This window comes from Phalangium opilio, unplaced genomic scaffold (assembly GCF_054372755.1).
Source record: "Phalangium opilio isolate 3A_F unplaced genomic scaffold, DU_Popi_V2 ptg000063l_1, whole genome shotgun sequence".
In the NCBI taxonomy this organism is placed as follows: domain Eukaryota; kingdom Metazoa; phylum Arthropoda; class Arachnida; order Opiliones; family Phalangiidae; genus Phalangium; species Phalangium opilio.
Window position 1 is genome coordinate 2700129 of NW_028324180.1, and position 15610 is coordinate 2715738.

A 15610-nucleotide genomic window follows, 5' to 3' on the forward strand; every position below is an offset into this window, starting at 1 on the left:
AGACAATGTTCTCCTGGATTAACCAGCACCACTGTTACTTATATTTCTGAATTAAACAATCCACTCTTGGTAACAAATAATTTATAAAATGAAATATCATATACGGACTGTTGCAACAGGAAAAAATTGTTTTAACGAATGATGTTGTCCTCTACATTGGTTGAGTTTCAGAAATTATACCACACACCTTCACAATTAGTAGCATTTTAATGAGATTAACAAATAATAAAACCCTGTATACCTCAAAAGAATGATGAATTAACTGCTATTATTGCTATAGAAACAGTTATTGTAACGGTTGCAGAGCTTCTGAAATTTTAATAATACTTCTAAAATAAAATGAAGGTAAGTCCTTCAAGCAGCAGGTCTTTTTCTACAACATACTGTTACTATCCTAAAGAGTAAAGATCAAGAAGCATCACTATAATTAAAATTATCCAAGTCTGTAAACCAAAAACGTTGCAACATAACCTTCAGCTTAAAAACACGAGAGCGTAAGCCAAACTAGACGACACTGGAGGCTCGGAAGCTGCGTAAGTGTAACTGCGGCCGTATTCTGCAGAAAAGTTAAGCTCCTCCTTCTGCCCTTGGCTCTCTGATTCGACCGTCAACCATTGCCCTTGGCCTTTTAATTGGCTACGTCTACCGATGACGTTCCTTGCCTTGGCTCAGTGATTGGTGCAAATTCCGCGCAGACTCAGATGTAAACTATCAAATTATACACCAAATTCAAAATGTTTTTTCATAAACTGACAAATGAGTTACCGGTTAAACACCGGTTTTAATGGTTGCTTCGGTAACATTCTGTGCTGAACGCTGTCAACCTCTCACAGCAGACGACAGTTACCATTCCTTTGACCACTGCTTTGATTAAAGTTAAGTAAAAAGTAGCGAGTGTAATTTATTAAGTATTGAACTAATTTCTTTAATTGTTACAGGTTTAAACTAATTTCTTTAATTGTTACAGGTTTAAACTAATTTCTTTAATTGTTACAGGTTTAAACTAATATCTTTAATTGTTACAGGTTTAAACTAATATCTTTAATTGTTACAGGTTTAAACTAATTTCTTTAATTGTTACAGGTTTAAACTAATTTCTTTAATTGTTACAGGTTTAAACTAATTTCTTTAATTGTTACAGGTTTAAACTAATTTCTTTAATTTTTACAGTTTTCAACTAACCGCTTTAATTTTTACAGGATTCAACTAATCTCTTAACTTTAACTTTATTAACTGACAATTACAATGGCTGGCGCTATGGGTCGTCTCTTGCTTGCCTACGCATTTGAACTTGAGGAAGGGCAACAGGGAGAGAGATACCGTCGAACTAGGCCGGTTGGCGGTGCAGCAGCATTTAGCATGCCAGATGCTGAGTTTTTGCGTCAATATCGCATGTCCAAGGAGAAAGTGACGCATTTGTGCGGGTTATTGAGGCCTGAGTTGACAAAAGAGTTTCCTGACCGTAACAGATACGTTTTGTCTGTAGAGGACGAAGTTCTCGTGGCATTATTGTTTTACGGTTCAGGAGCGTTTCAGCATAGCATCGCTAGCAATTACGAGCATGGAATGAGCCAGGCATCAGTAAGTAGAGCCATTGAAAGGGTAACTAATGCCATTATCACGAGAATGAGGGGATATATACGTTTCCCTACTGATGATGCTGAAGTAATTGCGGTAAAGGTCAGTGTCATATAAAATCATTAGATAAAATGTTAAGAGTTATAGCGCTTAATTTGAAAATGTCCCAGGAGTCATTTTGTCAAAGGTGCTCTTTCCCTGACGTTCTGGGTGCTATAGATTGCACTCATATTGCAATCAAAGCCCCATCGAAAGACCCAAATGCATATCTGGACAGGAAAGGAAATTTTTCCATTAACGTCCAACTGGTAAATGACATTTCATACTTGTCTAACACATTAAAAATCCTTCCTTGGGCTATAGATATGTGATAATGAATGCCGCATCACAGATGTGGTGGCTCGATGGCCTGGTGGAACGCACGATGCATTTATTTGGCGTTTCAGTGGAGTCTTAGAACGTTTCAAGGCTGGGGAAATGCCTGAGGGATATTTGCTCGGAGATAGTGGGTACCCTCTTCAGCCCTTTCTAATGACTCCCCTATTACAAGCTGCAACGCCTAGCGAACAGCGCTATAATGAACGTCACATGTCAGGTATTAGAACATTTATTCTGGCAAAACTCAAGACATTAATAATATTGGGCAATTATCTATGTCATTAGGAACATTTCCCTCTAAGTTTACTTTTTGCGGGTTATCTTACTCCCTTGTCTTGTTATTACCTCCCTTTTAAGTATTTGGTTTCGAAATGCTTTAATGGTAATGGTTAACAATACTGATATTAATTGATTGTTTTACCATATTCAATGAACCTCAGTAAGCTATAAACTGGTAAAAGCACAATCATATTGGTATCATAAGCCAGACTGCCCAGTGCTAGATAATTCATTAATGTGACGCCCTAAAGGACCTGTGCTTGTATTAAACCATTCATTGATTTTCTTTATGATTAGGTCGCAATGTTATTGAACGTGTGAACGGAATTTTAAAGATGCGGTTCCGCTGTTTGGACACATCTGGAGGCGCACTATGGTACATACCTGAAAAGGTTTGTGCTATAATCAGTGCCTGTTGCATTCTCCACAATTACTGCTTGGATGAACCAATGCCTGCAGGAGGAGGAGGTACTGTTAAATTATTTTGGAAAATTAATAAAGACATTAGGCGTTTCATGGACCTTTCTCAATGTAGCTGCAGCAAATCCAAATGTTGGAGGACACAACAATGTTCAGCCTCAGAATGATAATGAGCTGCTTCAATCTGGTCGACTGCATAGGCAAATCTTAATCAACCTTGAATGTAACGGCCTCTAACATCTTGTACCTAGGGAATTCCATATGATAACGACCAGAGATGCCACTACGGTTCAGTTGATTATTTTTAAATTAAATACAGCAGTTAATAAACGTGGGTTTACAACAGTTTTTCTTCAATCAGTGAAATGATTCTGAATCCTGTATGTGATCCTGCAACCCTCTGCTTTTATAAAGATCTGTTTGAAGTATGTAGCTTTTTCCTAAACGTTAAAGCAAATGTTGGCTCCTTTTGCGCCCCTAACATGCTGGCTAATCTTCACAAATTTTGAATGAACCAATCAGAACTCGTCGACGAGGGCAGACGACGAGGCTTGATCCCTTGACTATGGGAGTACTATCTAGTGGCATTTGTTTAAACTAAACCAAAGCCTACACTTTCTTGAAGTAGCATTGTTTGTATATTTTACTTCTTAACGACATTGAGCAGACTTTTGTAATACTGCAACGGCTATTTAGGGGTGCATATTTTAAATTTCTAATGCACAACATTGCTAAGGTCTTTAGTGCCTAAAATGGAAAGTGTTTTATTGGAGGGGGCCCCTTATCCAGGTTGGTGCTACTACCCAGCGTGTACTTAAGAAACATTTTGTGTTACAACTTTGTAATATTCACTGCAAAATAGCAATTCCGATATTCATAAGTCTCCTACATTTCATTAAGAAGTATTATATAGAAACAATGTTATGTTACGTTTAAGAAAGGGCTAAGCACTTGCAAAAAAGCTTTACAAAATGAGAAGGATGCAGGGACACTTACATGATTCAAAATTATTTCACTACTTGAAGATAAACTGTTCCAAACCCAAGTTTCTTAACTGGTGTATTAAATTTAAAAATAATCATTTAATCCGTGGTGACATCAATGGCCGGTACCGTATGCCTTAGCTTTCGTAGATATATAAATGTTTAATATCCAAATAGAAATCAAGCCAAAATTGAGGCTGCTAAAGAGGCAGTACATACGTGACGGAAGACAGCCAAGAAGTTTTATTTTTATGACATGCTGAAGCGCAGCATGATCGAATTAACTGTACATATTTATTTTCTTAATGCCGTGATAGATCTTGAGTACAACGTTTCCCTAATTTCTTTTATCATTTTAAATGTTCAATTGGACATGCACTTTCATCATCACGGTATTCATTATTCATGTTCACGTTGGCATGAACTTTTCAATTATTGTATCCTTCATTATCATTTATAGTACTCATTGTAGATATTTCATTCTCATATTTTCACATGCACTCTTTTCCATTCTATCATTATAGACTATTATTTTCTTCACGCTCAGTTTGGCGTGTAAAGGTTTCGTTTGAACCATTTAATTTATTGCATGTTTTTATAATTTAATTTATTACATGCGCTACTTGCATGTTTTTATAATTTAATTTATTACATGCGCTACTTGCATGTTTTTATAATTTAATTTATTACATGCGCTACTTGCATGTTTTTATAATTTAATTTATTACATGCGCTACTTGCATGTTTTTATAATTTAATTTATTACATGCGCTACTTGCATGTTTTTATAATTTAATTTATTACATGCGCTACTTGCATGTTTTTATAATTTAATTTATTACATGCGCTACTTGCATGTTTTTATAATTTAATTTATTACATGCGCTACTTGCATGTTTTTATAATTTAATTTATTACATGCGCTACTTGCATGTTTTTATAATTTAATTTATTACATGCGCTACTTGCATGCATTTTATCTAATTTAATATTCGCTTGCATTTTATCTAATTTAATATTCGCTTGCATTTTATCTAATTTAATATTAGCATGCATTTTATCTAATTTAATATTCGCTTGCATTTTATCTAATTTAATATTAGCATGCATTTTATCTAATTTAATATTCGCTTGCATTTTATCTAATTTAATATTAGCATGCATTTTATCTAATTTAATATTCTCATGCATTTTATCTAATTTAATATTCGCATGCATTTTATCTAATTTAATATTCGCTTGCATTTTATCTAATTTAATATTAGCATACATTTTATCTAATTTAATATTCGCATGCATTTTATCTAATTTAATATTCGCTTGCATTTTATCTAATTTAATATTCGCATGCATTTTATCTAATTTAATATTCGCATGCATTTTATCTAATTTAATATTAGCATGCATTTTATCTAATTTAATATTCGCTTGCATTTTATCTAATTTAATATTAGCATGCATTTTATCTAATTTAATATTCGCATGCATTTTATCTAATTTAATATTCGCATGCATTTTATCTAATTTAATATTCACTTGCATTTTATCTAATTTAATATTCGCTTGCATTTTATCTAATTTAATATTCGCATGCATTTTATCTAATTTAATATTCGCATGCATTTTATCTAATTTAATATTAGCATGCATTTTATCTAATTTAATATTCGCTTGCATTTTATCTAATTTAATATTAGCATGCATTTTATCTAATTTAATATTCGCATGCATTTTATCTAATTTAATATTCGCATGCATTTTATCTAATTTAATATTCACTTGCATTTTATCTAATTTAATATTCGCATGCATTTTATCTAATTTAATATTCGCATGCATTTTATCTAATTTAATATTCGCTTGCATTTTATCTAATTTAATATTCGCATGCATTTTATCTAATTTAATATTCGCTTGCATTTTATCTAATTTAATATTCGCATGCATTTATAATCTAATTTAATATTCGCCTGTATAGGGTGGTTTGATTTAAATCTGTTGGATTAAGATTACTGATTGAAATCGCTCGATTGTGGTTTTGTTTAATAATGATTGGTTTAAAACCTAAGATATTTTTCAAAACAAGGGTTTCTAAAATTCCAACAAATAGTTTTAGATACTTAACTCGAAAAGACCTCTTATTGAAAACAATCATGGTTTGGAATATTTCAATTGGGTTTTTCCCAGTCTGTTGTGTCTTGCATAAATGTAATAATCATTATTTTTCTTTTGGTTCTTAAATTTGGACCCAAAGGTTTTGAGGTTGGTGATTAACTAACTGGTAATTCAATAACAATCATATTAATTCGATTTAAATCGATTGGTTTGATTTTCTTACATATTCCCATGAGAACAACGTTGTCGGCCTATTCAAGGTTGAACTTAAACATTTCCTTCCAAACAACGATTCATTTTAACTTAAAACTCTATCACGTTTCCTCCCCCACTGCAACCCTAGGAACATTACAACGCGCCCTGACTGTTATTGAGAGGGGTTGTTAAGATTGTGAAGCAAATGGCGATCGTCATTCTAGAACTCAGTGCAGCAGATGGGTTAAAAAAAGGAGATGGGCTGGTCGCGCGTGGTAACTGATCGGAAATAACACAATTTGGGTCTTCACTTTAGTTAAGTCAACATAAGCGTGATGATAATGAATGTTAAAGGTCTAATTTGAGCACTGAGTAGTTTTTAAAAGGAAGACCAAAATCGCAAGAGCAATTTCATACTCTTGTGGCACTTATTGATATATCATAATCCCATGGAATGGCGTGCTGAAGGCATAATCATGAGATTATGATACAAGGTACACACTTACCCTTTTATCAATATTTATCCTTTCCTCCTCCAGGTATTGACGAAGTTGAAAATCCTTTCTCCAACGAGGTACCTCTTCCAGTGGTCGACGAACCATCTTTTCCAGACACCGACTGTCTAAATATTTGCGCCTTGCAATTAACTGTGGATGTCGTAGATGACACGCTTTCCGCTTTACGACTGCTAGTCGAGATAAATTATAACAAGTAACCATATTGACACCTTTCCAAAGAACTCTTACATTCATTTCAGTATGCAGCAATTGGTATATCAATCCCCCTGTTTCTCTCAATATGAATATGGTAGGTCTGAAATAGGTAATGATGTGATTAATGAAAATAGCAAAGTAAAGGTTAATGTAAAATAGGTATGCATTCATGAAGACTTCGAGGATGTAAATTGTAGTCAGGCGACAGAAGAAAAGACCAATGAACTCCTGATGGCCAGACGGATGAGGTAAAGTTGAATCCACCTAGTATATAAGTATGTGAATATTAATAAATCGCGGAGTTGTTGGGTTCGGTAACTACATGCAGGTTATAAAGAATGTAATCTTGAGTAAAGGGTAGTCATCAAAATACGTGTGTGAACTGATTAAAGGCGCGAAAGTAACGGTATTGTTGTATTAAAGGGGGTAACCGACTTTTTCTCCCTTTTTAATCCCTCCCCAGCTGCACTGAGCTCTATGAGGACGGTAGGCATTGTCTACACAGAATGAAATGGAAAATCAAGTGATTTTATCAACGATTCTTCTACAAATTATAAGACCAATCTGGAAAGTGAAACATCCAAAAAATATCTACGAATGATTTTAAAATTCTAATTAGTCCGATTAGATTTTATGGATACTTTTAATAATATACCTCCGACCAATCGCGTAACGCCCTGCCTTTTTGTTAACAAAATTCTCGTGGTACGCTCTATGTGAATTTAAATTTATCGCGAGATGTGAAAATCGTGGCATGAGACATGGAGCGCGCCACGAGAATTTTGTTAATAAAAAACAGGGAGTTGCGCGATAGATCAGAGGTACTTGTTGAAAATAATCATGAAATAATAGTAATTTTTAAATCATTCGGTGTTATTTTTTGGATGTTAGACTATGGATATTGTTCTCATCATTTGTAGAAGAATCGCTAAAAAAAGTTACTCAATTTGAAACTTCACCCTCCCTTTAAATAACAGTCAAATGATAAAATATATGCTAATAAATTAGTAATAATGTAATACGATAAACATTCATTGTGAAGTTGATGTTCCTAACACATCGAATAAATTGTAAAATGCATGCAAATTTAATTGGCTTAATAAATCCACGCAAATAATACATATAATAAATACAATATAACACGCATGCAAAGAGCACATGTAATAAATTAGATAAAATGCATGAGAATATTAAATTAGATAAAATGCATGCGAATATTAAATTAGATAAAATGCAAGCGAATATTAAATTAGATAAAATGCAAGCGAATTTTAAATTAGATAAAATGCATGCGAATATTAAATTAGATAAAATGCAAGCGAATTTTAAATTAGATAAAATGCATGCGAATATTAAATTAGATAAAATGCAAGCGAATTTTAAATTAGATAAAATGCATGCGAATATTAAATTAGATAAAATGCAAGCGAATTTTAAATTAGATAAAATGCATGCGAATATTAAATTAGATAAAATGCAAGCGAATTTTAAATTAGATAAAATGCATGAGAATATTAAATTAGATAAAATGCATGAGAATATTAAATTAGATAAAATGCATGCTAGTAAGGCATGTCATAAATTAAAGTTTAAAATGCAAGCGGGTAGTGCGAGCAATAAATTAAGTTATAAAATACATGCGACTAGCGTATGTAATATTAAATTAAATTGTTTGAACTAAACTTGTACATGCCAAATTGAGCATGTAGAAAATAATAATTTAGAATGATAATGAAAAAGACTGAATGATGAATTAAAATGAGGGAAAAGAAGTTCATGAATTAATTGACAAAGAAGAATACAATAATTAAGAAATGTCAGAAGTGAAAGGAGTTCATGTTAACTTGAACATGAGTTAATAAATAAAGAGTGATAACGCCACGAAAAAGGTCCATGCCAAATTGAGCATTAAAAATAAAAATTAAACAATTTAGGGTGACGCTATAAACAATAAAGCTATTTACAATATTTACAAAAACTATACATGCTTTGCTTAAGCATGCTGTCAAACAAAATAAAAAAACATTTTGGGTTACGCTATAAATAATAAAGCTATTTACAATATTTACAAAAACCATACATGCTTTGCTTAAGCATGCTTTCAAACTGAATAAAAAAAACTACTCTTGATTGCTCTTAGGAGCCCGCCCTTTGTCGGCTAACTGTCTCAATGCTTCAGCTATATTATTGGCTTGAATCCTTTCGGTTTCAAGCCTAAACCTTTCGTTCTCAAGCCTCAGCCTCTCATTTTCCTGCTTAGCCTTGTCACTTTCAGCCATTGCTTGCAAAGCGGACGCGAATAAGCATAGGGCCTCCTTTGTTTCGCGTAGCGCCTCCCTTGTTTCGCGTCCATCCTCCAAACATTCATTTGCAGAAAGCATAAGCCTTTCCTTAAATGGTAAGGGTCTTTTCCTGCTTTGCTGCGGCTGAGACTCAGCTATAAGAAAGTTTAGACGTCTTATCAATCCGACCCAAAGGAAGGTCGAGCATACAGAAACAATAGCAAGAAAGGATGTAATATAGAAAAAACGCAATGGAGAAGTAAAGAAATAAAAGGAAACGGCAGGGATAATGTAGAAAGTCTGATTAGAAATCTGACTTAGCATCTGCAATGAGCCCTCTTAACTTAAAATTTCAAAGTTAGACAACAATAAACTAAGTCAAATAAAAGGTTAAGGATATTTTGCATTTACTTATACCTTTTAAAAACGATTGTTATAACCATGTTTATGTCGTACTTACAAGTGGCAGGTGGTTGGCTATCTTCATCGAAAAGAGAAGTAGGAACACTGTTGGTGTAGCTTGTTTCCACATCTTCACTGAGAACAGTTGGACCACTGTTTGAGCAGCTAGCTCCTGGATCTGATTCTGAAGGAAATAATGACAATGACATGGTAAATACATTACGAGACATTAGCAACATTTCATCTTACCAAAATGTGGAAAACGCGAAGCTATGTCACTAGCTGTAGACGCTTCCGGATCAATACCGACAAAAGAAGGACCGCTGTTTGAGCAGCTTGCTCCTGGATCTGGAACTGTAAGAAAAAAACGTCAGTGGCATGGTCAATACATTAGCAACATTCCATCTTACCATAATTTGCAAAAAACGAAGCTACATCAGCTGATAATGATGCTTGGCCTTCTTCTTCAGTAGCAGGTGCGTTCTTATCAGTGGGTTCAGCACGAAAGGAGTCAGTAGGTAGCCTGCAATTGTTTTAGAACATAATGCACACACTCCAGTTTGTAACAATAGTTTACTTTAATTTCTCGGGCCATGGGGCCAATTCTGTAACTCTTTTAATGTGTTATCGCAAGTGATAACTATCGATTGAGGAGGTCAGTATAAATAGGCAATTAGTCTTGGGTGTCCTCAAACCATGAACAGAAAGTGGTGGAAGGCTCGCGTTTCCGGTCGTGCTGATGAAGACATTTAAAATTTTACTATCACGACAGCAATCACTTAATGACCATCTTAACCCCTTTTGTTAACTTATCACACGTGAAAATGAAAAACGATAAACGTTAACTTTGACAATCTTGTTGTTTTTAGAAGCACAAACGTAATCGCGACACAACCGCCGCTTTTTATTCAAGGTTTGATAAGACCCCAGAGTAATTGGGTATTTAGACCAAGCTCTGAAATAAAATCATGCCCTTTAAGCGATACTTATCACATGATAACTCACTGAAAACGTTTCAGAATTTGCCCCATATCCGTTATGGTTTGTTATGGGATGACTAAATAAGTACTTACATTTCAAGGGCAGTTGATGGACCATCCAAAGATACCCCAAATTGGGATGAACCAAAGTCAAAGGCATTCGGAATGCCTTCCATCGACACCTTAGGAATCAAAGAGGCAACCCTTGACTCAATAGGTGTCAATGGCTGCGTCTTATTTGGTCCTCCACCAGTTTTACGGGACTCCCTTGTAATTGTCGCCACCTTCTTCCTAACCTCCGTCTTTATAGTGCTCCATTTTTTTCTAATTTCTTCTGCAGTTCGGTTCTGCTGGTGGACTTCATTTACTCTATTTGTAATTTGCTGCCACATATTTCTCCTCTCCTCGGGCGTCTTTCCATAGTCGTTCACGACCAACGAAGGTACGGACTCCAACTGAGTCAACAAAGTCTCCATCTCATCTTGTGAATATGGCGCCTTTTTCATTTTTTTCGCCATGTTTCTTTACTATGTATGATTCAATACAATAACGACAAATAAATCTTACTAATGTTAGAACATGTCAATATCAATTTTATTACAACTTGTAAAGTTGAACATGAATTACAAAGGAATAACAAAATGACTGTTTCACAAGACAAATAAAACTTATGCCAGTCAATTAAGAAGAAAATTTAAATTGCACGTTTGCATTTCGACCCCCAGTCTTTTTTTTTGTTTTTGCGCCGTTGTGGATTGGAATAAGGAGTCACGCAATAAGTTAGTGAGAGAATAAACCGAGAAAAAAATAAACCACTGACAGTCTCTGACACAGAGTCAGACGTCGGGGTGCCATTAAGGCAATGTTATAATTATGCCTTCATGAAGCTTAGGTACTTGTGGTTTGCGCAAATTTCTGTATTATCAAGGTGAGTAACAACATGGAAACAAAGAAAGATTAGACGTTTAATACAAAATTCAATTACAATTAGTTTTCATACAAAGGTTTAAAGCACATCATTTACATGAAAATATATACATTACTCAACGTTACACCATGTTACCTATCATTACCTTAAGAAGCGGCTGTTACCAATACGTTGAATTATTTCAATGTAGAGCAGACAGCAACGAATTAAACTAAATTGGGATATCCGGCACGAAATTACTGTTTAGTTCATATGATAGGTGGCGTTAATAAATTAAACGTCTGGGGTGAAAGGTTGCAGCACTGACCTTTGACAATCAATTTACACTGTACACTGACCTTACACCGAAATCTGGTTCAACTTGAAACTCAAACTGAACTGAATTCAAAGGCTTATTTTTGCCGGTTGAACCTCCAATCACTGAGCCAAGGCAAGGAACGTCATCGGTAGACGTAGCCAATTAAAAGGCCAAGGGCAATGGTTGACGGTCGAATCAGAGAGCCAAGGGCAGAAGGAGGAGCTTAACTTTTCTGCAGAATACGGCCGCTGGGTTCTCCCGACTCCCGAGTCCCGAGAATCAAGAATATATACAAATACAATAGATAAGAAACCTAAGCCTTGGTCTTAAAGAACATCCAAAAACCAATATCTTATAATATAATGAAATCAATTACCTTTAGTTTTATACCTGGATTGCTTTATTTAACAAAATTTCGACCTGATAGCAAATTGTTTCTTAGCAAGAGTGTTACAGAAAATTTATAAAATGAAATAAATATTTTGAGCCGGTAAAATACTAAACAAGCGTCTACTGCTCAAAACAAGTTCAACCATGAAGCCTGTATCTTTTTAAGATTCAGGCTCCATGGTTCAACTTGCACAGAATGAATCAAACTGAAAATGTCAACTTAACTTGTTATTAGGCACAAACCTAGGCCCTCCCTTGTTCTCAATATGCTTGAAAATTGAAGAAATGGGTATCAGCGCGCTAACAGGTTAACCTGACGTTTAACTCAAGAGCCGTACTTCAGTAATTAACTAAAATTAACATACTTAGACTTAATTGTTTCTGATTGGACTAGCCGATCGCACACCCTGAATACTTAATTGTTAAATTAAGAGTATTCCGAAAAGTAACTTCGCTCTAGTTTTTCAGTTAGAGGTCGTTAAATATCACGAAAAACCCCATGTTTCTCCATAGAAAAATTGGTAAAAGCATGTGAATTTTGCTTTAACGTTACAAAAGAGTATCAAGTCATATCTACAAGGGCCTACCGGCCCTGTAGAATTTGCTACCTGGGTATAAGCTTTCACGAGTAAAGTGAATGTCTTTGTCTGAACTAGAAGAACGCGTGCGGCGTGCAGTCAGAGGCGGTACAGTGATCGTACGAACTTCACTTCCAGTTCAGTTCAGCTCAAATGTAGACCAAAACATTGAGATTGAAAAAATTTATTTGTAGCAATCGCACTCGCTGGGGCGTACTTAGCAATAGCCAACTCGGTCACGCAACCACCTGTGCGCGTTTTCCCCTCCAGGAGTCGAGGCCCATCATCCTCCTTACTCGATGGAAAATTTCATTGAGTTGAGAAACTTCCCACTAGAGTGGCCTTTCATCCGCTAGGATATAGACCGAATTAAACTATATCACGCGCTTGAGGCGCCATCCCGGTGCAACTAAGGGAACGAAAAGAAAAGGCGGGAAATTGATTTCAAGAATAACGGCGGAAATTCAAGTTCGTTTTAAAAAACGCAATTCTATTTTCGCGAATTGACTGAAAAAATGGGTCGAAAATGTGTCGTAACAAAATGTAAAAACGATGGAAGAAACAAAAAAGTGTCTTGGCATAGGTATGCAGAGCATATTATGCAAAAAAGTTTATTTGCGTTAAAATTAAAAATGTGATTATGATTTAGGTTTCCTGAAAAAAATTCAATACGTTTCCGAAAATGGTTGAAGGCAATTGGGAAAATAGATTGGTGTCCACAGCAAAATGATGTAGTGTGGGTATCGTCCTTTTCAACCGAATTCCCAATGGACCGAAATCCCATTCGACCGAATATCCCGCAATGATTTTAGATTTCCAGCCCAATGGCTATATTCCCGATGGACCGAAATCCCAATCGTCCGAATATGCCCCTAAAAATACATGAATATAACTTGAAACACTGTAGCTGTCAGCGATTCGGTGGTGTAGTGGATACGATGTTGGACTGCGAAGCCATAGGTTGTTGGTTCGAATCTCCGAAAGGTATGTTAATAATATTAAAAGTAAATGTTTCGTGATACTAATGAAAACGCTCAGTTTCATTCCTTGCAAGGCAAGAGATATATAGAATTAATAAACAAATTGTGCTTAAAATGAAGTACAGTCTTAATGGTAGTTCCATCAATGTCTTTAAGTTTTAAATTAAAATTTTAATATTTTGGTTTCGGGTGGGTTAGGTTAGGTTAGGTTCGGTTAGGTTAGGTTAGGTTAGCTTAGGTTTGGTTCCAATAATTCGTTGACACCTTTTCCAAAATATTCTCCCTTTAAATAGCTACCACCTTTTCCAAAACATTCTCCTATTAATTAGCTGCCACCTTTTCCAAAAACATTTTCCTATTAATTAGCTGCCACCTTTTCCAAAATATTCTCCTATTAATTAGCTGCAACCTTTTCCAAAACACTCTCCTACTAATTAGCTTCCACATTTTCCAAAATATTCTCCTTTTAATTAGCTACCACCTTTTCCAAAATATTCTCCTTTTAATTAGCTACCACCTTTTCCAAAATATTCTCCTATTATTTAGCTGCAACCTTTTCCAAAACATTCTCCTACTAATTAGCTGCCACATTTTCCAAAATATTCTCCTTTTATTTAGCTACCACCTTTTCTAAAATATTCTCCTATTAATTAGCTGCTACCTTTTCCAAAAGATTTTCCTATTAATTAGCTGCCACCTTTTCCAAAATGTTCTCCAATTAATTATCTGACACCTTTTCCAAAATATTTCTATTATTGCTAATAAATTGTTCGTGGTAAGAAGCGGGCTTTTAATACTAATATAAATAATCTTTTTACCTCCAAACAAGGTTGGCTTGGGTTAGGTTAGGTTAGGTTAGATTATGTTAGGTTACGTTTGGTTAGGTTAGGTTAGGTTAGGCTAGGGTAGGTGAGGTTCGCCGTAATTAAATGAAAGGTATAAAAATTTAGTTAAAATATATGAAAACTCGAAAAAAAAACCGAAATGATCAAGCAATTAAAAATGCTGTATCTGTACTCGATGGCGTAGCCGTTAACTTGTGTTATGCGTAACAAATAAATGTTGCAAAATATAATTTCGTCTTACTTTTTGTATTCTGAAGACACTAATTTCACTAAAAATTATTAAAAAATAATCCACAAAAACAGTTACCTTTAAGCATAGATTTTAGTCCCATTGGACAGAATTCAAAATCCGCCAAAGTGCGGTATTTTTCGGTCGAATGGGAATTCTGTCGTATGGGAGACAAGCGTAGTGTGTGGTGATCACTTCACGGACGAAGATTTTAGAGAAACTTCAAAAATTAGAACTCTGAAAGACACAGCGGTTCCTAATGTAAATTTACAACAATCAGTAGTGCTAAACATAACCAGCAATGAAAATCTGCGACATGTAATTGTATGAAACTATAAAATCTCTGTAATCAAAAATAATAACATAACATTTCATTTAATATATTTTAATCATAGAAAACGTACAGCACAGCATTGTCGTATGAAAAACATTTAGAATCTACGGGTTGTGGTGAAAATGAAGATTATCAATGTGTGGAAGAATTAGTTTATTTTTCTATGGGAAATACTACATCAGAAAACATTTTTGAAGCAATGTTCCACATATTCAATGCCAAATGAATTTTCAGGATGAAGGCATTGGAAGTAACGCTGTTGTTTAAGGCAATCTTTATGAACCTCACACCAGTGGCGACGTGGTAGCTGTCCAAATTACGGGAAATATTTGCATGGTGCCTATACAATTAAGGTATATTTGGAATCGTTTGGCATTGAGGGACACTAAATTCTTTGCTATGCGATTTTAAATTACCCCATACCCTCAATTCCAACTGAAACCTACTGGTCAGCGGTACCTCCATGTGGGCGATTACTACCTTAGTCTTAGATAGTGTCACCATGCAAGTACACCCTTCATCAGAACAATCGTTTCTATATTAAAAACACTACTTGCGAATAAAGGTCGCTGAAGTTCATGCTGATGAAGTGCAAAAAAATGATGAAATGAGCAATTTGAAGAAAGTTGTGGAATTGGACCACGGGGTATGTGAAGATGTGCTAAACTGTGCTTGATAAACTGTACTTACCACATAAATATTT

At 34.9% G+C, this 15610-nt stretch overlaps 1 protein-coding gene and 1 long non-coding RNA gene across 11 annotated transcripts; one reads left to right on the top strand and one right to left on the bottom strand.

Moving 5' to 3' along the window:
• Positions 1–887: 887 nt before the first annotated feature.
• On the bottom strand, positions 888–10843 carry LOC149662725 (uncharacterized). 3 transcript variants are annotated; one of them, XM_089842243.1, is made up of 10 exons: positions 10419–10843; positions 9756–9868; positions 9595–9699; positions 9404–9529; positions 6695–6925; positions 6455–6633; positions 2757–2902; positions 2620–2688; positions 1914–2150; positions 888–1847 (listed from the first exon to the last, which is right to left on the bottom strand). In XM_089842243.1, the coding sequence occupies exons 1-5, from the start codon at positions 10841–10843 to the stop codon at positions 6807–6809; spliced, it is 888 nt and encodes a 295-aa protein (XP_089698369.1). In that variant the 3' UTR covers positions 888–1847; positions 1914–2150; positions 2620–2688; positions 2757–2902; positions 6455–6633; positions 6695–6806. The 3 variants fall into 3 exon arrangements, with proteins under 3 accessions (XP_089698369.1, XP_089698367.1, XP_089698368.1); XM_089842241.1 differs by having other exon boundaries at positions 1905–2150; XM_089842242.1 differs by having other exon boundaries at positions 1905–2150; positions 6455–6636.
• LOC149662726 (uncharacterized) lies at positions 6618–10911 on the top strand. 8 transcript variants are annotated; one of them, XR_016368610.1, is made up of 6 exons: positions 6618–6755; positions 6821–6909; positions 9407–9555; positions 9616–9863; positions 10427–10595; positions 10666–10911. It is a non-coding gene; the product is annotated as an uncharacterized LOC149662726 (long non-coding RNA). The 8 variants fall into 8 exon arrangements; XR_016368609.1 differs by having other exon boundaries at positions 9616–9859; XR_016368611.1 differs by having other exon boundaries at positions 9616–9821.
• The last annotated feature ends 4699 nt before the right edge of the window (positions 10912–15610 follow it).

Bases quoted from the DNA above. Each gene is read 5' to 3' on its own strand.
- LOC149662725 (XM_089842243.1), bottom strand. From the start codon at position 10,843: ATGGCGAAAAAAATGAAAAAGGCGCCATATTCACAAGATGAGATGGAG. The intron at 9,869-10,418 runs GTAAGTACTTAT...AAACAATTGCAG, and splicing joins CCATCAACTGCCCTTGAAAT to GCTACCTACTGACTCCTTTC. The intron at 6,926-9,403 runs GTAAGTACGACA...CTTATATACTAG, and splicing joins TAGCCAACCACCTGCCACTT to GTGGATTCAACTTTACCTCA.